The sequence below is a fragment of the Pongo pygmaeus genome, chromosome 14, assembly GCF_028885625.2.
Source record: "Pongo pygmaeus isolate AG05252 chromosome 14, NHGRI_mPonPyg2-v2.0_pri, whole genome shotgun sequence".
In the NCBI taxonomy this organism is placed as follows: Eukaryota; Metazoa; Chordata; class Mammalia; order Primates; family Hominidae; genus Pongo; species Pongo pygmaeus.
Genome location: NC_072387.2, coordinates 105,484,241 through 105,502,826, shown reverse-complemented (window position 1 = coordinate 105,502,826; position 18,586 = coordinate 105,484,241). Strand labels below are relative to the sequence as shown.

At 41.3% G+C, this 18,586-nt stretch overlaps 1 protein-coding gene across 12 annotated transcripts in view; it reads left to right on the top strand.

Annotated features, from left to right (window-relative positions):
* DZIP1 (DAZ interacting zinc finger protein 1) overlaps positions 1-18,586 on the top strand; it is a 63,384-nt gene that overhangs the window by 8,480 nt on the left and 36,318 nt on the right. For 9 of the 12 annotated variants that reach the window (XM_054445908.2, XM_054445906.2, XM_063651061.1 and 6 more), the window contains 5 exons: positions 3,013-3,100; positions 6,207-6,331; positions 11,383-11,544; positions 13,876-14,013; positions 16,443-16,505. In XM_054445908.2, the coding sequence (XP_054301883.1) occupies positions 3,013-3,100; positions 6,207-6,331; positions 11,383-11,544; positions 13,876-14,013; positions 16,443-16,505 (576 nt within the window). The remainder of the gene's footprint in view (positions 1-3,012; positions 3,101-6,206; positions 6,332-11,382; positions 11,545-13,875; positions 14,014-16,442; positions 16,506-18,586) is intronic. The other 3 variants (XM_063651062.1, XM_054445911.2, XM_054445907.2) reach the window with 1 other exon arrangement.

Here is an 18,586-nt window from a genome sequence, read left to right as displayed (position 1 = left end):
GGGTTTCGCCATGTTGGCCAGGCTGGTCTCGAACTCCTGACCTCAGTGCTGGGATTACAGGCGTAAGCCACTGCACCTGCCCTATTCCTTGCTTTTTCTTATTTATTTGTTCTGCAATGATGTTTCAGATCTTTTTTTTTTTTTTGTATTTTATCTTTCTTTTTAAACTCATTCTGGTTTTTTAAAAAATCATTTTTATAGAATGTATGCTACTCTTACGTTCTGTGATGTGAATAGATTGTGAAGAACATCTTTAGATTCCTTTCTTAATTTATAGATCCCCTGCAGTAAGCTTTATCTTTGCATGTCATGTTTTCCCCTCCTTTTCCTCCCTCCCTCCCTCCCTTCCTTCCTCCTACCGTCCCTCTTTCCCTCCCTACCTTCTTACCTCCCTACCTTTTTTTTCCCCTCCTCCCTTTGACAGGGTGGTGTGTTTGCATCCTCTCCATCATCACTGTGCATTTCTCTCATCTTACACTTACATGGGCAGCCCTGCTGATGCATTCTACTTGCCCTGATAGAATGGCCATATTGCAGTTTTAAGGCTGGATGGTCTCTGTCTCTGTTAGGAACAGTATCGTTAGAACACCTTCTGGCAACATGTGAACTCTGGGGTGGGGTGGGGAGAGAGGGAGGCATAGCTTCCTTTTCCTTTCCTTTCTCCAGTGCTGTGCCCAGCCCGAGAGCCTGCATGACTTACATCAGAGCCGGTGGGAGGGGTCCCTAAAGTTCTATAGGTGAACCAAAGCTGTCATGAGCCCAGGAGGTTGAAGAGGTGCTTTAGGGATTCTCTGAAATGCAATACCAAGAAATATACCAGAATATGACTGGGCACCGTGGCTCACGCCTGTAATTCCAGCATTTTGGGAGGCCAAGGTGGGTGGATCATTTGAGGTTGAGAGTTCGTGCCCATCCTGGCCAACGTGGTGAAACTCCATCTCTACTAAAAATACAAAAATTAGCTGGGAGTGGTGGCAGGCACCTGTAATCTCAGCTACCCAGGAGGCTGTGGCAGGAGAATCGCTTGAACCTGGGAGGTTAAAGCTGCAGTAAGCTGTGATTGCGCCACTGCACTCTAGCCTGAGTGACAGAGGGAGACACTTTAAAAAAAAAAAAAAAGGAAATATACAGAATGTTAGTTTTAGAAAGCAAAGCCTGAAGTCTGGATGCAGTTACACTGATTAAGAGTAAGGCAGCGTGGTGAACAAAAGAACATGTTCAGTGACACAATGGGCATGAAAAGAGCAAAATCCAAATGGAGGGAAACTCTGCAGGACAAGCTTCAACCCCTTCAGCAAAAGGATAGCAAGGAAAAAAAAGAGGTGGAGGGGAAACCTATAGACTAAAAGAGTGTTAAGAGACATAACCATCAGTTACAGGATAGGGATAGGGTCTTATTTGGATCCAGTTATTAATAATTATTCCAAAACAAACCGAATGTTTTTTCTAAGACAATATGTGAAATATTAGGGAAAAATAATCAAATTAATGAAAATTAAAAATTATCCAAATAGTTGAATATTTGTTTTTTAAAAAGGATTTAATTTTTATATTTTATAAGGTAGAATAATGGTATTATGATTTGTGTTAAAGTCCTGTCTTCCTTTTAGAGATACATTCTGAAATATTTACAAATGAAATATATAATATCCAGGATTTACTTCAGAGTAATCCAGGGGTGAGTATATAGATGAAACAAATGGGATTTTTGCTTAAAATTTCAATCAGTCTTAAAGTAGAAAAATAGAGGTATATGTGGAATTGACTTCTTTTTTCTCAGAAAATTTATTTCAATAGGTTATACTTCCAAGCTTTTGTTCATTCATATATTAAGCCTGTGTTCTGGGGATAAAGCTATAGATAAGCTAGAGGCCCTGCCCTCAGAAGTCTATGTTCTAGAACCTAGAGGGACTGGGCTGGAGACAGTAAACAAGTGAAGTACATAAACGTGAAAATATTAGCCAGTGAGATGTATGAGGATGAAAAGAAGACTACGTGATGTGACAGAGACTGTGACAGGCAGGAGGATCTTGAGGATCTTGTTGAGGACATGCTGTCATCCCCAGCGTGGAAGATGCTTGATGAATGACATCTTGAATATCAGGAGAAGGTGCCAGCCATGGGAGGAGGGTCTGGATAAGATCAGGCAGGGGCAACAGTGAATGCAAAGCTCTGAGATTGGCGTGCCTGCAGGACAGAAAGAAGGCTGGTGTGGCTGGAGTGGCAGGGGCAGGTTGTTGTTGATGGAGTGGAAGCTGTCAGTCTAACAAGAGCAGCATCAGGGGCTCCAGAAAGCAGCAGAAGGGCTCCTTTAACTGTCAAGAGGTGGTTTTCACTGTCTTGTCTTCAGTTTGGGAGGAATGCCCTGGTTTTATTTTTATTTATTTACTTATATTTTTACTTTTTGTAGAGATAGGCTCTCACCATGTTGCCCAGGCTTGTCTCAAACTCCTGGCTCAAGTGACCCCCCAACCGCCTTCGGCCTCCTAAGTGCTGGGATTACAGGCATGAGCCACCACACCCAGCCTGGTTTCATACCTCTCTTTTTAGTCATGCTTTCAGTATCTCTTGCTAGGATGGTATCTTTCAGCGAGAAAGCGCCCAAGAGGTAGTGCTTCAGGTACTTGAATTTTTTTTTTTTTTTTTTTTTTTTGTTGAGATGGAGTCTCGCTCTGTTGTCCAGGCTGGAGTGCAGTGGTGCAATCTCAGCTCACTGCAGCCTCTGCCTCCCGGGTTCAAGTGATTCTCTTCCCTCAGTCTCCCTAGTAGCTGGGACTACAGGCACATGCCACTGTACCTAATTTTGGATTTTTTTGTGGAGATGGGGTTTCACCATGTTGGCCAGGCTGATCTCAAACTCCTAACCTCAGGTGATCTGCCTGCCTTGGCCTCCCAAAGTGCTGGGATTACAGGCACGAGCCACCGTGCCGGGCCAGGTACCTGAATTTTAATTGCAATTAAGTGGGACAACAGTCGTTACAGACACTTGGATTTTTGCTCTCTCCTTTTCAGTGCCATTTTTGTGACAAGGCCTTTATGAACCAAGCTTTTCTACAAAGTCACATTCAACGCCGCCACACTGAAGAAAATTCTCGTTTTGGTGAGTAATGAGTTCTGTTTCAAAGCTCTTTTCTTCCTGCTCCCTTTTTCTTTTGGCAATGAGACTTGGTCCAGTGCATTTCCCAATCCTCTTAAAAGAAGCATCACGGTCCCTGTCAATTCAGTAAGTAAATGTGGAGCCCTCAGGAGGTGCATACAGTGCACTAGGTGCAGGAGATACAGCCACAAGCTGAGCGGAGAAGCCCCACTCTCTCTTTTACATTCTAAAGGGGGTTGAGGAGACACATTTAAACAGATAAATGAGTAATTAAACAGACAAATGAGTAATTCTTCTCAAATGGTGGCAAATGTGATGAAGATCATAGCGCAGGACAGTGGGGTAGAGAGTGACTCCAGGTGGGGTGAAAGTCTCGGAAAGATGTGTCACAGGCCAAGGAACACTGACTGTAAGGGGTGTGAGGTGTGCCGGGATGATGTGTTTGAGGAACAGAAGGGCTGGTGGAGTGGAGTAGAATAGGCGAGGTGATGGTGTGTGGTGAGGCTGAAGCGCTGGGGGCCTGATCACAGGAAGGTGTGAGCTGGAATGTGGAGTTTTTATATGCATAAGGTGGAGCCACTGGAGGATTTTAGGTAGGCGAGGGGCATGATCTAATTAATGTGTACCTTAGCATGACCCTTCTAGCTGTGGATAGAGACTAGACTGTTGGGGCGACAGTGGAAGCAGTGGATGAGTGAGGGGAGGAGGCTGCAATCGCAGCCCAGGTGAGAGAGATGGGGCCCTGGACCAGCTTTGTCCCCAGGCAGGTGGGCAGGTGAAGATGTAACAGATAAGTTGTGGACCCAGAAGCTACAGAGGACCCTGGGTTTCTGTCCTCCATGTTTGGGTGAATTGTGATGCTTCCTGTGATGGAGGGCCAGGGCCGGGAGGTAATTTCAAGGAGGAAGAGGGATGAGAGTTTGTACTTGCCATGGGTGCGTTTACACCACATGTGCAACAGACGTGCAGGTGGGGGTACTGGAGGGCTGCAGCTTGAGCTGGAGACCCAGGCTGGAGATTTAAATCTGGGAATCACTGGAGCAGAGCTGGTCTGGCTGAGGTCACCTAGATAGAGAAGAGAAAGTGATGAGGCCAGCCCCAAGGTCTTCCCAATGCTAGGAGCTCAGAAAGAGCAGCAGCAGAGAGTGAGGAATAGTCTCTATCAAAGCTGGAGGGAAACCTGGGGAGTGTGTTGTCATGGAAACCAAGGGAAAAGTATTTCACAGAGGAGGCAGCGGTCAGTCGTATCAAATGCTCCTGAGGTACAGAGTAAGATGAAGACTGACAATGGACTGCTGTTGTCAAGACGGTTGTTGGTGACCTTGGCACAGCAGCTTCTGTAGACAGGTGGGGACGAAAGTCTGATTCCCCTGAGCTGAGCTGAGAATCGTGAGGGAATGGTCCTACTGTATCCAGACATTGGTTTCAATAACACTTATTGGGAAGGAAAGCAGAGACATGAGGCTTCATCTGGACAGAAATGTGAGACCCAGGGACAACTTTGTTTCATTTGATGTGGGAGATACTAAGATGTGTTTGGGTGCGCACCACTGACAATATAGATGGTATGCAAAATGAAGAAGCAAGAGAGGGGAGGGGACTCTGAGGCTTACCAAGGAGCCAGGTTTTCTACCACTGAAGTATTCTCAAAAGCAAAGAATGTAAGGGCTCTTTCTCCATGGGCAGATCAAAGCTTCCTGCAGATTGCCACAGTAACCCACAGAAATTCTTATTTTGATCTTTTTTTTTTTTTTTTTTTGAGATGGAATCTCCCACTGTGCCCCAAGCTAGAGTGCAGTGATGCCATCTTGGCTCACTGCAACCTCCTCCTCCTGGGTTCAAGTGATTCCCTTGCCTCAGCCTCCCAAGTAGCTGGGACTACAGGCACCCACCACCACGCCTGGCTAGTTTTTGTATTTCTTTTTTTTCTTAGTAGAGATTGGGGTTTTGCTATGTTGCCCAGGCTGGTCTTGAACTCCTGGCCTCAAGTAATTCATTCCCCTTGGCCTACCAAAGGGCTGGGATTACAGGTGTGAGTCACTGTGCCCAACCTCATTCTGATCTTAAATGTTCTCAGTATCTAGACAAGGGTACTTGGCTTATATACTCGATACCTGCATTTCCCTCCAGTTTGGGCCAGGCTGTTTCCATTCTTGCCATTTCAGTTAAATAGATTATTTAGGAAATAGCTAAGCTTCGTAGAAACAAAAATAACAGCATAACACTCTCATTAATAAGTCTTGAATCACTGATAAAATTTGGCAATATTTTGGAAAGATGAAATATTTTAATTAATCTACCATTCTTCAGCGTGAAACTGACCTTCTTTCTCTTCTGTTTCAGTATCTTATTCTAACTCATACTCGTTTCAGAGAGGGTTTCAGACTCTGAAACGAGTATTATTTCTTCAGGTCATCTTTGAGATTCTGACTTTCTACTTTGGTTTCCATACCTTTCATGTCTACACTCACAGACACATGTACATCCATTCAGTCATGTGTACATCTGCATGTAAGTACATGTACATAAGTATTCTTCCTTTCACTTGTTGCTTCCTTTTACAACTTTTCAGTACCTCACTTCTACCCCAGTTGATAGACTATGGCCCAAGTTTGCATTTTGAATACCCCCCAAGTCCTCTGCTTGTATTAGCACTGATGGGGTCCTCAGGAGAGTTCAGTGGGCACCTAAAGGATGGTGACCACAGAGATTTCAGTATGGTGGTGCCTGCAGAGGAAGCTGTTGCTTGCCTTCTGTGATTGAGACAGGCACCTCTAAGAAAAGCCCAGAGTGCCACTGGGTCAAAGCACCCCGTATTATTCCTTGTTACCATTATTGCTCCCTGAACAGGGCTCTCATGTGTCTCTGTAGGATAATCCAACCTCAACACAGTGGCTGAAAGAATCTGCTAAAAAATAATTCAGTGCCCCAAAATACACTGCGCTCCAAATAAACTAAAGAGCAAAAATTGGCTCATGTGACATGAAACAAGTAATCGTATCCCAAGTAAGAGAAGTTTCCTTTGTGTTATCAACAGGACTGTACCCCATAAGTTTCCAGGTACATTTGGTAAGAGATGGTGTTTTAACACAATTTTCTGTTGCAACAGAATATCAGAAAAATGCACAGATTGAGAAGCTCCGGAGTGAGATCGTCGTGTTGAAGGAAGAGCTGCAGCTCACCAGGTCTGAGCTAGAGGCTGCACACCATGCCAGTGCGGTCAGATTCTCCAAGGTACCAGGCAGAATTCTGTGGTATTTTAATTACAATTAACTGTATGTAATTCAATTATGCCATGGACTCTAATAAACAGAGGACCCTTAAGAGTTTGTGAATTTGACAAGATGATTGCATTTTTTATTGCCAATCTACTCTTTAGTATCTTACTACAAAGCACATTACTGGAAATATATTTCTCTATTTTTTGAAAGTCTTTTAGAAAATTGAGGTGGAATTCACATAACACACAATTAACTTTCTAAAATTTTGCTTAGAACAGAAGTCTGACGCTTCTCATTCTCACTGGGCTAAAGTCAAGATGTCAGGAGGACCATGTGCCTTGGTAGAGGCTATAGAACAGAATATTTCTTGCTTATTTGGTTGCTGGCAGAGTTCAGTTCCTAGCAGGTGTAGGCCAGAGGTCTACACTTTCTTCCAGGCTGTCCATTGAGGGAGGGCTGCTCCTAATTTCCTTGTGAGGCTCCCCATACTCCTGGGCTCCTGACCCTCTTCCTCCATATTCAAAGCCACTAACAGAGGGTTGAGTCTCCCTCATGCTTCCAATCTGTTTCCTTTTTCCTTTTTTCCCATCTGTGTGACCCTTGTGTCAGCCCATTGGGTGCTTGGAATGACTTGTTCAGAGATACTCGGAGTGATGAAGGGCCCAAGAGGAAAGAGGCCCATGATTCATTGAGTTCTGACTTCTGTGGGTCACTGTGGGTACACCGTGGTTACCACGTATGCCACTGTTGATCCAACAAAGGGTTGACCTTGGTGTACCTAATGGAGAGAGTAAGGCCATCAAAGAGCATTTATTTCCTTGTGACTGTTAGAGTGACAGTGTGCTTAGTTCTTCCTTGTTTCCCCCATGGGGACAGCAAGTGTGACAGCAGTCATTTCACAGAATCATTGACAGAGCCCTCTGTCCTCCCCATGGGCTCACTCTTTTTCTCTCTTTTTAAATTGTAATATACCTATAATGTAAAATTTATGATTTTAACCATTTTTAAGTGTACAGTTCAGTAGTGTTGAGTATATTCACATTGTTATACAGCCAATCTCCAGAACTGTTTTGTATTGAAAAACTGAAACTCTACCCATTAAACAACAGTGCTCCACTCCCACCTCCTTCCAGCTACTTTCCCTCTCTGTGATTTTGCCTGTTCTAGATACCTCATATGAATGGAAGCATAGAGTATTTGTCTTTTTGTCATCATTGGCTTATTTTACTCAGCATAATGTCCTCAAGGTTTATCTATGTTGTAGTGTGTGCCAGAATTTCCTTCCTTTTTCAGGCTGAATGATAGTTCATGGTATATGTATGTATACCACATTTTGCTTATTCATCTGTTATTGAACACTTGGGTTGCTTCCACTTCTTAACTATTATGACTGATGCTGTGATGAACAAGGGTCTACCAGCATCTTTTAGGCAATCATTTTACATTGTACAATCCAGTAGCATTTAGTGTATTCACAATATTGTGCAACCACCATCTCTCTAGTTTCAAAACTTTCAACACCCCAGAAAAATAACCCATACTCATTAAATAATCACTCCTACTACCCTCATCTCCTGGTAACCACGAATCTTTTTATGTCTATGAATTTTCCTAGTCAGTATATATCTTTTTTAAAAAAAATATGTAGACCACGTGTGGTGGCTCACAACTGTAATCCCAGTATTTTGGGAGGCCAAGACGGGAGGATTGCTCGAGCCCAGGAGTTCAAGACCAGTCTGCGCAACATGGTGAGACCCTGTCTCTACAAAAAATTAAAAAATTAGCCGAGTGTGGTGGCGTGCGCTTGTGGTCCCAGCTACTCAGGAGGCTGAGGAGGGAGGAAGATGGCTTGAGTCCAGGAGGTCAAGGCTCCAGGGAGCTGTGTTCACACCATTGCACCCCATTTGGCTACAGAATGAGACCCCATCTGAAAAAAAAAAAAAGTAATGTGTGACCTTTTGTGTCTGGCTTTTTTCACTTATCATGATGTTCTTGAGGTTCATCTAAGTTGTAACATGTATCAGTACTTCATTCTGTCTTGCTAATATTCCATTGTATGTATGTATGCATACACAATTTGTTTATCTAGTCATCCATTGAAGGACATTTGGTTCATTTTCACCTTTTGGCTCTAATGAATAATGCTACTATAAACATTCATGTGGCAGTTTCTATGTGGACATATGTTTTCATTTTTCTTGATTATATACTTAGGAATGGAATTGCTGAGTCGTATGGTAATTTTATGTTTAACTTTCTCAGGAACCACCAAACTGTCTTCCACAGTAGCTGTACCATTTTACATTTTCACCAGTAATGTTCTTATTTCTCCACATCCTCACTAATACTTGTTATACTTTTCTGTTTTCTTAATTAAAGCCATCCTATTGGGTGGGTGGGAAGTGGTATCTCATCGGAGTTTGATTTGTATTTCCTTAACAACCAATAATATTGAACATCTCTTCATGTTTATTTTCCATTTGTAGATATCTTATTTGGAGAAATGTTTATTCAAATCCTTTGCCCATTTTTTAATTGGGTTGTTTGCCTTTTTCTTGTTGAGCTGTATGAGTTATTTATATACACTAATAGTTTCATCACTTTAGCTCTTATATTTAGGTCATTGATCTATTTTGAGTTAATTTTTGCATGTAGATTGAGAGAGGGGCCCAACTTTATACTTTTCCATGTGGTTTATCCCATTGTCCCAGTGCCAATTTTTCAAGAGACTATTCTTTTTTCATTGAATGTTCCTAACACCCTTGTTGAAGATCAGTTGACCATAGATGTTTGGGTTTATCTCTGGATTCTCAGTTCCATTCCCCTAGTCTGTATGTCTGTATTTATGCCAATATCACACAACTTTGATTACTGTAGCTTTGTAGTAGGCTTTGAAATAGATAAGTGTGCATCTTCCAACTTTGTTTTTCTTTTTCAATATTGTTTTGGTTATTTGTGGCCTCTTACAGTTTCATATGAAATTGAGGATTGGCTTTTCCATTTCTGCAAAGAAGGTTATTGGAATGGGATTACATTGAATCTCTTGATTGCTTAGGAGAGTATTGCCATTTTAACCATATTAAATCTACCAATCCATGAACATGGGATGTCTTTCCATTTATTTAAGTGTTCTTCAATTTTTACAACAAAAATTTTCAGTGTACAAGTCTTTCACCTTTTAGGTTACATTTATTTCTAGGTATTTTATTCTTTGGGATGCTATTATAAATGGAATTGTTTTCTTAATTTCTTTCTTGGATTGTTCATTGCTGGTATATAGAGATATAGCTGCTTTTTGCATGTTGACCTTGCACTGTGCAACTTTGTTGAATTTGTTTATTACTTTAGTAGTTTCTTATGGATTTTATGTTATTTTCTTTAAATAGTTGGTAGAATTCACCAGTAAAGCCATCTGGTCTTGGACTTTTCCTTTTAGGAGGTTGTTGATTACTAACTCTATCTCTTTATTTATTGAAAGTCTATTGAAATTTCCTTTGTCTTGGGTCAGTCTGGTCATTTGTGTAGGAATTTGTCCATTTCACCTAGATTATCCAATTTGTTGATGTACAATTGTTCATTATATTCTCTTACAATCCTTTTAATTTCTCTAAGATTGGTAGTCATGTCCTCACTTTCATTTCTTATTCAGGGTGGCTGAAGGTTTGTCAGTTTTGCTGATCTTTGTAAAGAACCAAATTTTGGCTTCATCTATTCTCTCTGTTGCTTTCCTGTTCTTTGCTGTATCTTTGCTCTAATTTTCATAATTTTTTTCTTTCTGCTGCCTTTGAGTTTGGTTTGCTCATCTTTTTCTAGCTAGGTTATTTATTTAAGATTTTTCTTCTTCTTCTATATTTGTTTTTTGGAGATAGAATCAATCTCTGTTGCCCAGGCTGGACTGCAGTGGCACAATCACAGCTCACTGCAGCCTTGACCTCCCAGGTCCAAGTGGTCCTCCCACCTCAGCCTCCTAAGTAGCTGGGATTACAGGCACATACCACCATACCTGGCTAATTTTTTTTTTTTTAAATTTTTGGTAGAGATGAGGTCTCACAATGTTTCCCAGGATGGTCTCAAACTCCTGAGATCAAGTGATCCTTCCACCGTGGCCTCCCAAACTGTTGGGATTACAGGCATAGCCATCACACCTGGCCCTTTCTTCTTTTTAAATGTAGGCTTTTACAGCTATAAATTTATTTCTGAGCACTGATTTGGCTGCATCTCATGAATCTTGGTATGTTGTGTTTTCATTTTCATTAACCTCACAGTATCTTCCAATTTCCCTAATGAGTTTTTCTTTAACCTATTGGTTGTTTAAGAGCATGTTGTTTAATTTCCACGTATTTGCTAATTTTCCAGTTCCCTTCTGTTACTGATTTCTGGCTTAATTCTATTGTGATCAGAGAAGAATCTTTGCATGATTTTAATCTTTTTAAATCTGAGAAACACTTTATGGACTTAAAAAAAAGGTCTTCCTGGTAAATATTCCACGTGTACTTGAGAAGAATGTGTATTCTGCTATTGTTGGGTACAGAGTTCTGTATATGTGTGTTAGGGCTAGTTGGCATATAGTGTTGTTCAAGTTCTCAATTTAGATTTTAAAAACCCTGAAGGTCATTGAGAAATCAAGTGCTGACCTTGAATCTAGCTCCTGTAAATCTGAATTTGTATTTTCTGGGGGTGGGATGAAGTTACACTACCCAAATTGTTATGGTGCCAAAAAATGTTCTTTTATTGCTCAATATATGTTTTCTTTAAAGTATATTTAAATTTTTTATATTATGGCATGACTTTTATACAAGTTCACAGAACACAAAAAGCTGGAGGCTTTGGGCATCTGTGTTGGTATTTTAAGGGATGTAAGGACACGAGGATTCTGTGTGCTGCCTTTAGTTTAGAAAAATCAGTGTGCACAGACCTGCCACGATAGGAAATGTTGTTACAAGCCTCACTGAAATAAGCAATACTAGCTAACATTTTTGAAGTGATGCCATGAGCTTTTATTTTAAATATTGCTTATTTTCTTCAGACTAGAACTTTTAAAGATGTGTATTAAAATAATTTCAGGAATATGAAATGCAGAAAACGAAAGAGGAAGACTTTTTGAAGTTATTTGATAGGTGGAAAGAAGAAGAAAAGGAGAAACTAGTTGATGAAATGGAAAAAGTCAAGGAGATGTTTATGAAGGAATTTAAAGAATTAACTTCGAAGAATTCAGCATTAGAATATGTAAGTATTAAACCTAGAAGTTCTTATGGTATTGATTGCCTTGAGAGGTGGTGTTAGGATGGCATTAAGGCCAGGGGATCCAGCAGTTACTTTACATTACCCAGCGCCCACCCCCGCGGGGGCACGCCAGCGTCTCCTCGTCCCTCCTGCAGACATTCTTCTCCCTGAGAGTCTAGAGGGAGGCATAAGAGGAGACAGAGTGAGTCAGAGATGTTTTGCTGAGAATGGGAGCTTTGGCCTTAAACTTCAGTGCAGAACACTCGTAGTGAGATATAGAAGACCCTCTTCTATGAAGGTCCCTCTTTTCTTATCTGGTTAGGTTAGCCTTGAACTGTAAACTCCTCCCTGAGTTTTGGAACTTTCCATTGTCCAGTGGGAAGGGAAGGAAGCAGACCCAGAAAGGCTAAGAACCTTTGCCAGGCTCCCTCCTCAACCCAGGCCCGGGTGGGGTCTCTAAAGCAAGCAAGTTATGGCTAAGTGAGCCCCTCTCCCTTATGGGAACAGCCCTGGTCCATACAGCCCCGGCCTCATGCATAGATGATACCTGAGCTGCTTCTTTAGAAAGCAGCCAATCAATCAGTGTCCTCCTGCTAAGAATTCTAAGCTCCCTGGTTAGACTTGACGTGAATCTTCTTTGGGGAAAAGGGAGAAAGGAAGGGAGCTGAGTGAAGGTCCTTGAGCTCCCTCTAGGGGCCAACAAGTTTTATAAACGAAAATAGAGATTTTTGGAATTCACCTGAGGGCTTTCCTAAAACTCTTTAAACTCTAGCGTGAGGTTTGGCGAACTATGGCCCATGAACCAAGTCCAGCATACCACCTGTTTTTGAATGGCCTGTGACATAAGAATAGTTTTTACATTTTTACTTTTTATTTTTTTCGAGACAGAGTCTCTCTCTGTCGCCCAGTCTGGAGTGTAGTGGCACAATCTCGGCTCACTGCAACCTCTGCCTCCTGGTTTCAAGTGATTCTCATGCTTCAGCCTCCTGAGTAGCTGGGGTTACAGGCACATGCCACCACACCCAGCTAATTTTTGTATTTTTAGTAGAGACGGTTTCACCATGTTGGCCAGGATGGTCTCGAACTCCTGGCCTCAAGTGATCCTCCCACTTGGGCCTCTCAAAGTGCTGGGATTACATGTGTGAGCCACTGTGCCCAGCCAGTTTTTACATTTTTAAAACGTTGGAAAAAAAGAAGACTATTTTGACACAGGAAAATTTCATTAAAGTTCACATTTCAGTGTCATGAGTGAAGTTTTATTGAAACGCAGCCACGTTTGGTAATTTATGCTCTGCCTGTGGCATTTTTGTGCAGGAGCAGTAGAGTTGAATGCTTTGTCTGAGACCTTGTGTTACGAATCTGCATGACTTATAACTGTTGCTATTGACCTTGGCTACCTGGCTGAGGTAGTGTTTGTCAGGTTTCTCCACTGAAGATTTTCTCTTTTCTCCTCCTTTCCCTGCTGTCCTTTCTGAAATGAAGTCACTATGAGCAGCCTACGCTGAGGAGAGGAGACGTGCGCTCCCCCATCCTTTTGTTTTTGAAGTTAACATGTTACCTTCTGTGGTTTTCTGAGGGTTTTTGCCATGAGTAACATTGGGAATAATATCAAAAGAAAAGGGTAAAATTAAAACGTTATGTCCCCAATGGATTTACTGATGTGGTCCCTGGACAGTGTTGGCCTCTCACTAAACTGGCTTAAGAACCAGGTGCATTCGGTTCTTCTGTTTGCAGTACCTATTAAGTGCCCATAAAAAATTTTAAGCCCCAGCTGGGCCTGGTGGCTCACACCTGTAATCCCAGCACTTTGGGAGGCTGAGGTAGGCAGATTGTTGTGTGAGCCCAGGAGTTTGAGACCAGCCTGGGCAACATGGCAAAACCCTGTCTCTACAAAAAAATACAAAAACTAGCCGGGTGTGGTGGTGCACGCCTGTAGTCCCAGCTACCTAGGAGGCTGAGGTGGAAGGATTGCTTGAACCCAGGGGGTTGAGGCTGCAGTGAGCCATGATCATATCACTGCACTCTAGCCTGGGTAACAGAATGAGACCCTGTCTCAAAAAAAAAAAAAAAATTAGACTCGTTTAAGATTAGAAAGTTAGATTTTCCTTCCCCTTTTTTCACCCTGTACATATTCTATTAGGAAGACCAGCAAGCAGTAGAAACAAACCAGTAAAACCACAGGGAAGCAGAAGCAGAAGAAGCGTCCAAGAGCATCCAGGAGCGTCCAAGAGGGCAGTCAGATTTAAAACACAGCTATGTGCTCCCTGATTTTATTCTCCGTTTCAGTCTTATGAAAGTCTAACTGTAGTACTGAGCTTGAATTTTATCTTATAGCAACTGTCAGAAATCCAGAAGTCCAACATGCAGATCAAGTCCAACATAGGCACATTAAAAGATGCACATGAGTTTAAAGAAGACCGTTCTCCATATCCCCAGGATTTCCATAATGTCATGCAGCTTCTTGATAGTCAGGTACGTGCAAGTGGGTGACAGCTGCAGTGGATGCCTTCCTTTTTCTTAGTGAAGTAATTTACAGTGAGTGTCATCTGCAGAAAAAGTGTTTGTCTTTTTCAGTAATCATGAAGGTGACTAGCTGTTATTTTTCTCCTACAACATGCCTAAGTCATAAGAGGTGTTTGTTACACGCTTGCTGTTGGCAAATAGCATACACAACAGTTGGCAAAACTGTTTTGTTTCTTCTCTCCATAAAATCAATTTGAATTGGTTAGTATAACCTAGCTATTCATTTTTCATCTTTCAGATGTAGCTCTCAATTTCAAAAGGCGTAGAAGGGCATATTGAAGCACCAGATTTAGTTTTAGAGTTTAAATATACTGCTAACTGTGTTTTTAGTAGAAACGGGGTTTCACCATATTGGCCAGGCTGGTCTCAAACTCCTGACCTCAGGTGATCCGCCCACCTCAGCTCAATTAGCTGGGCGTGGTGGCGGATGCCTGTAATCCCAGCTACTCGGAGGGCTGAGGCAGGAGAATTGCTTGAACCCAGGAGGCAGAGGTTGCAGTGAGCTGAGATCATGCCATTGCACTCCAGCCTGGGCAACAAGAGTGACACTCAGTCTCAAAAAAAAAAAAAAAAATGTATATATATACACACACACACACACACACACACATACACACACACATACACACACACACACACACACACACACACAGAGCTAACTGGCCAACTGATGATCTGTTACATTTATCAAACATAATCACTTTCATTTGGAAGTGACAGCGGTTTAGGGGAACAATTTATTTAAACTAGGAAGCAAATAGAGATGAGAGGTTATGAATTCAGGATTTTTTTTTAAAAAGCCTGGGTCATTCTAAAAAAGGCAAGTAGACTTTGGAAATAGGGACCACTGCTTCTTGCTCCAGTGCTCACATCTTTCCTCCCCGACCCAAATCTGCCTGCTCCACTGCAGTCAGGCTGACCATGTCCCTGTCCTGTCTGAAGTCCTTCAGTGACTCTTATTCTGGACCTCCTACCAGCATGCAGGGTCCTTCGGGTTCTGGGCCCTGGGCCATCTTTCTCTGTTCTTTGCTTTCCTGGCACTCCAGCGGCCCAGCAGCCCATGCCTCTGAGAACATGGCCTTCTATCTTTTTCCTCGGTTCTGGCAGCATTCCTGCCTGTCCTGCAGCTCCCAGTTTTCGGGACCTGTCTTTTACTCATTCTTTAGTATTCAGCCAGGGGGCAGGTACCACTTTCAGAAAGTTCTCCTGAGCCTCTAGGCTATAGCATTTCTGTAGTCCCTAAGTGGGACCTGATCACATACACATTATATATGGATTCCCCATGGCTGTGTCTACTGGCCTCCTGTGCAGAGCAGGGCCTGTCTCTTAATCTTCTTTTAGCCTGCCAGTGGCCATTCAGTGAGGTGTCTGGTATATGGTAGGAAACCAGGAGCTGTGTCCTGAACTGAACTGTTCACAGTTGCTTCCAGCAGGCTGGAGACTACAGCTGGTCGCTCATGAACTGAACGATGTGGCTCTAAAATCTTAAGGTCCCACCTAAATTTCTTCTGTTTCTGTCCTGTGAGTTGTGTTGTCAGTTCAGAACCTATGGCCTCAGAAACCTTGGTGTTTGCTTTTGGCCTCGTAGGTTGGCAAACTAGCACCTACTTTTGTAAATGAAGTGTTACTGGCTATGTCCCAGTAACATTTTATGAGTGCTAGTTCATTTACATCTTATCCATGGCTGTTGTCCCAATACAGTTGTGGGATGACACAGCTGTATTGTGTTGTGTTGTGACCAAGTTGTCTGGCCCCCAGAGCCTATGATATTTACTGTTAGCTCCTTACTAAAAAATTTTTCCTGACCCCTGCCTTATGGTAAAAGATTAAAACCAGATGCAAATGTATTTAAGCATTTTTGACTGTGTATATTCTAAAAAATACTAGCTGGATTAGTCTGTTCTCACACTACTATAAAGAACTACCTAAGACTGGGTAATTTATAAAGAAAAGAGGTTTAATTAACTCACAGTTCCATAGGCTGCACAGGAGGCATGGCTGGAGAGGCCTCAGGAAACTTACAATCATGGCAGAAGGACAAAGGGGAAGCCAGCACGTCTTAAAATGATGGAGCAGGAGAGAAAGAGAGAGCGAAGAGGGAAGTGCTACACACTTTTAAACAACCAGATCTTGTGAGAACTCACTATCACGAGAACAGCAAGGGGGAAGTCCACCGCCATGATTCAGTCATCTCCCACCAGGCCCTTCCTCCAACACATGAGATTTGAGTGAGGACAGAGAGCCAAACTATCTCACTAGCTAAAATTTTACCAGATAGATAGTTGGGTTTCATAGGTATTCACTAAAAAGGAAGCTTCCATATTGTGTAGATCTCATTGTTACAGTTGTACATAAATTATTCTTTTATTCTTTTGTAGGAAAGCAAATGGACAGCTCGAGTTCAAGCTATTCATCAAGAACACAAGAAAGAGAAGGGTCGGGTAAGGTTAAGAAACCAATGGCCTAAAGTGGGCCATTTTTTAAAGGAATATTTGCTTTTCTTTTTCATAAATGTAATATTTGTCCACTTAATAACATTTGGGGAGAAATGTGTAGCAAAATTAAAATTACCTATAATTCTAACACCAAAGATAACCACTGCTACTACTTTCTTATAATTTATTTGTTTTCTTTTTTTTTTTCTCATTAAACTTTTTTAATGGGTCTCAAAATTCTGTGACAAATTTTTGGTCAAGCTGTTTCCATGAAAAAGTACTGATTTTAAAAACTAATAACTTAAAACTGCCACACGCAAAAAAGAAAACCAAAGTGGTCCACAAAACATTCTCCTTTCCTTCTGAAGGTTTTACGATGCATTGGTATCATTAACCAGTCTTTTACTACTAAACTTAAATGGCCAATTGAAACAAACTGTTCTGAGACCGTTCTTCCACCACTGATTAAGAGTAGGGTGGCAGGTATTAGGGATAATATTCATTTAGCCTTCAGAGCTTTCTGGGCAGACTTGGTGACCTTGCCAGCTCCAGCAGCCTTCTTGTCCACTGCTTCAGTTTTCTTTTATGCATTTCTATAAGTGTAGAAACTCATATATACATAGTTTTACAACATTCGAATTATGTTTTGTAGGTTTGTACGTTTTTCACTTTATATGTCATAGACCTTTCCTAAGTTTTAAAGTATTCTTCAAAATCATGACTTTTAATGACTTCATGGTGATCTTATTGGATGTATCATAAGTTACTTAATCATTTCTTCATTGTCAAATACATGTTTCTGATTTTTTTGTATCACAGAACTGCAATGTAAGTAATTTTTTAAAAAGGCAAGAACTGTTTACATTAAAAACACTTTAATGAAAACAAACTTTAATTATGACACTGATTCTCTTTCACCTGAGTACATCAGAAATTTAAGTGTTAAAATGTGTTTACACTAGTGCAAAACATCTAAAGTAGATGTATTTGAGAAGATCTTAAAATAGGAAAACTTCTGTTTATTTTTTCACTTGAAATTGTGTTTTGTACCTTAGTATTTCTTGTAAATATTTTCTGAATGGAAAAAAATGTTTCCTCTTTTGCACATTTTCCAATATTACCTTTCTTAGTAGAATATTAAATGACAAAAGATCATATAATATATATGTGTCTAATTGCTAGGATGAAGTGTGTTCAGATGATCAAAAAATTTATCAGCTTATATTTCTCCAAGGTGGAACAAATACTGAGGAAGATGGGGGGAAAAAGAGAAACTGTGAACAGTACTAGAGCCAAACTAAAGCAAAGCAAACAAAAAATAAAAATATTTCACAAAACACCTGCAGTTCTTGAGGAACTTCAATGGAAAAGTTAGACATTAATCTACCTTTAAGATTGTATCATTGCTAGAAAAGGAAATAGGAACCACTATTTTTCCTCTATTCCATTTATAATATCATTTCATCATGCAAATAATTTATGGTGATAATACACAGACATATACCCAATACACATATCTATATACATACACATATACAGTAGTTTATATTGAAAATTGTATCACTGATGTGGCAGTTCAATTTAGGAGATATTTACTGAGCAACTGCTATGTACTACACTTTATAAGGCTAAAAAGAGGTATGGAACAATGCCTGCCCTCAGACTGCTTACAGTACAGAAGGGAGTAGGAGTGAGGCTACAGATATGGGAATCAGGATGGGATAAATGCAGAGTGCCCTAGGGACTGAACGGAGTTTCTTGAAGTGGGGTTAGGGCTGTGTGTGGATCATACCCATGTTTACTTCTTCAGCCTAAACAACTCTTCTGAGTTCCAGATCAGGTAGCCAGCTCAGTACTCGACATCTCCATGGACTTCTCAAGTGCAACATGCCTAAGATGAAGTTCTTGGGTTTGTTCCCCAGACGTGGCAAATGGCACCCTCGTTCTTCCAGATGTTCATCTTGATTCCACCTTTCTCTCTCAATCCCCGAGTCCAGCTGTCTGCAGGGCCCACTGTATGGAACCAGTTCTTCTGTACTTTCCTGTTGCCTCTACCATTAACTAAGCCTTCATTTCTGAATGGGCCC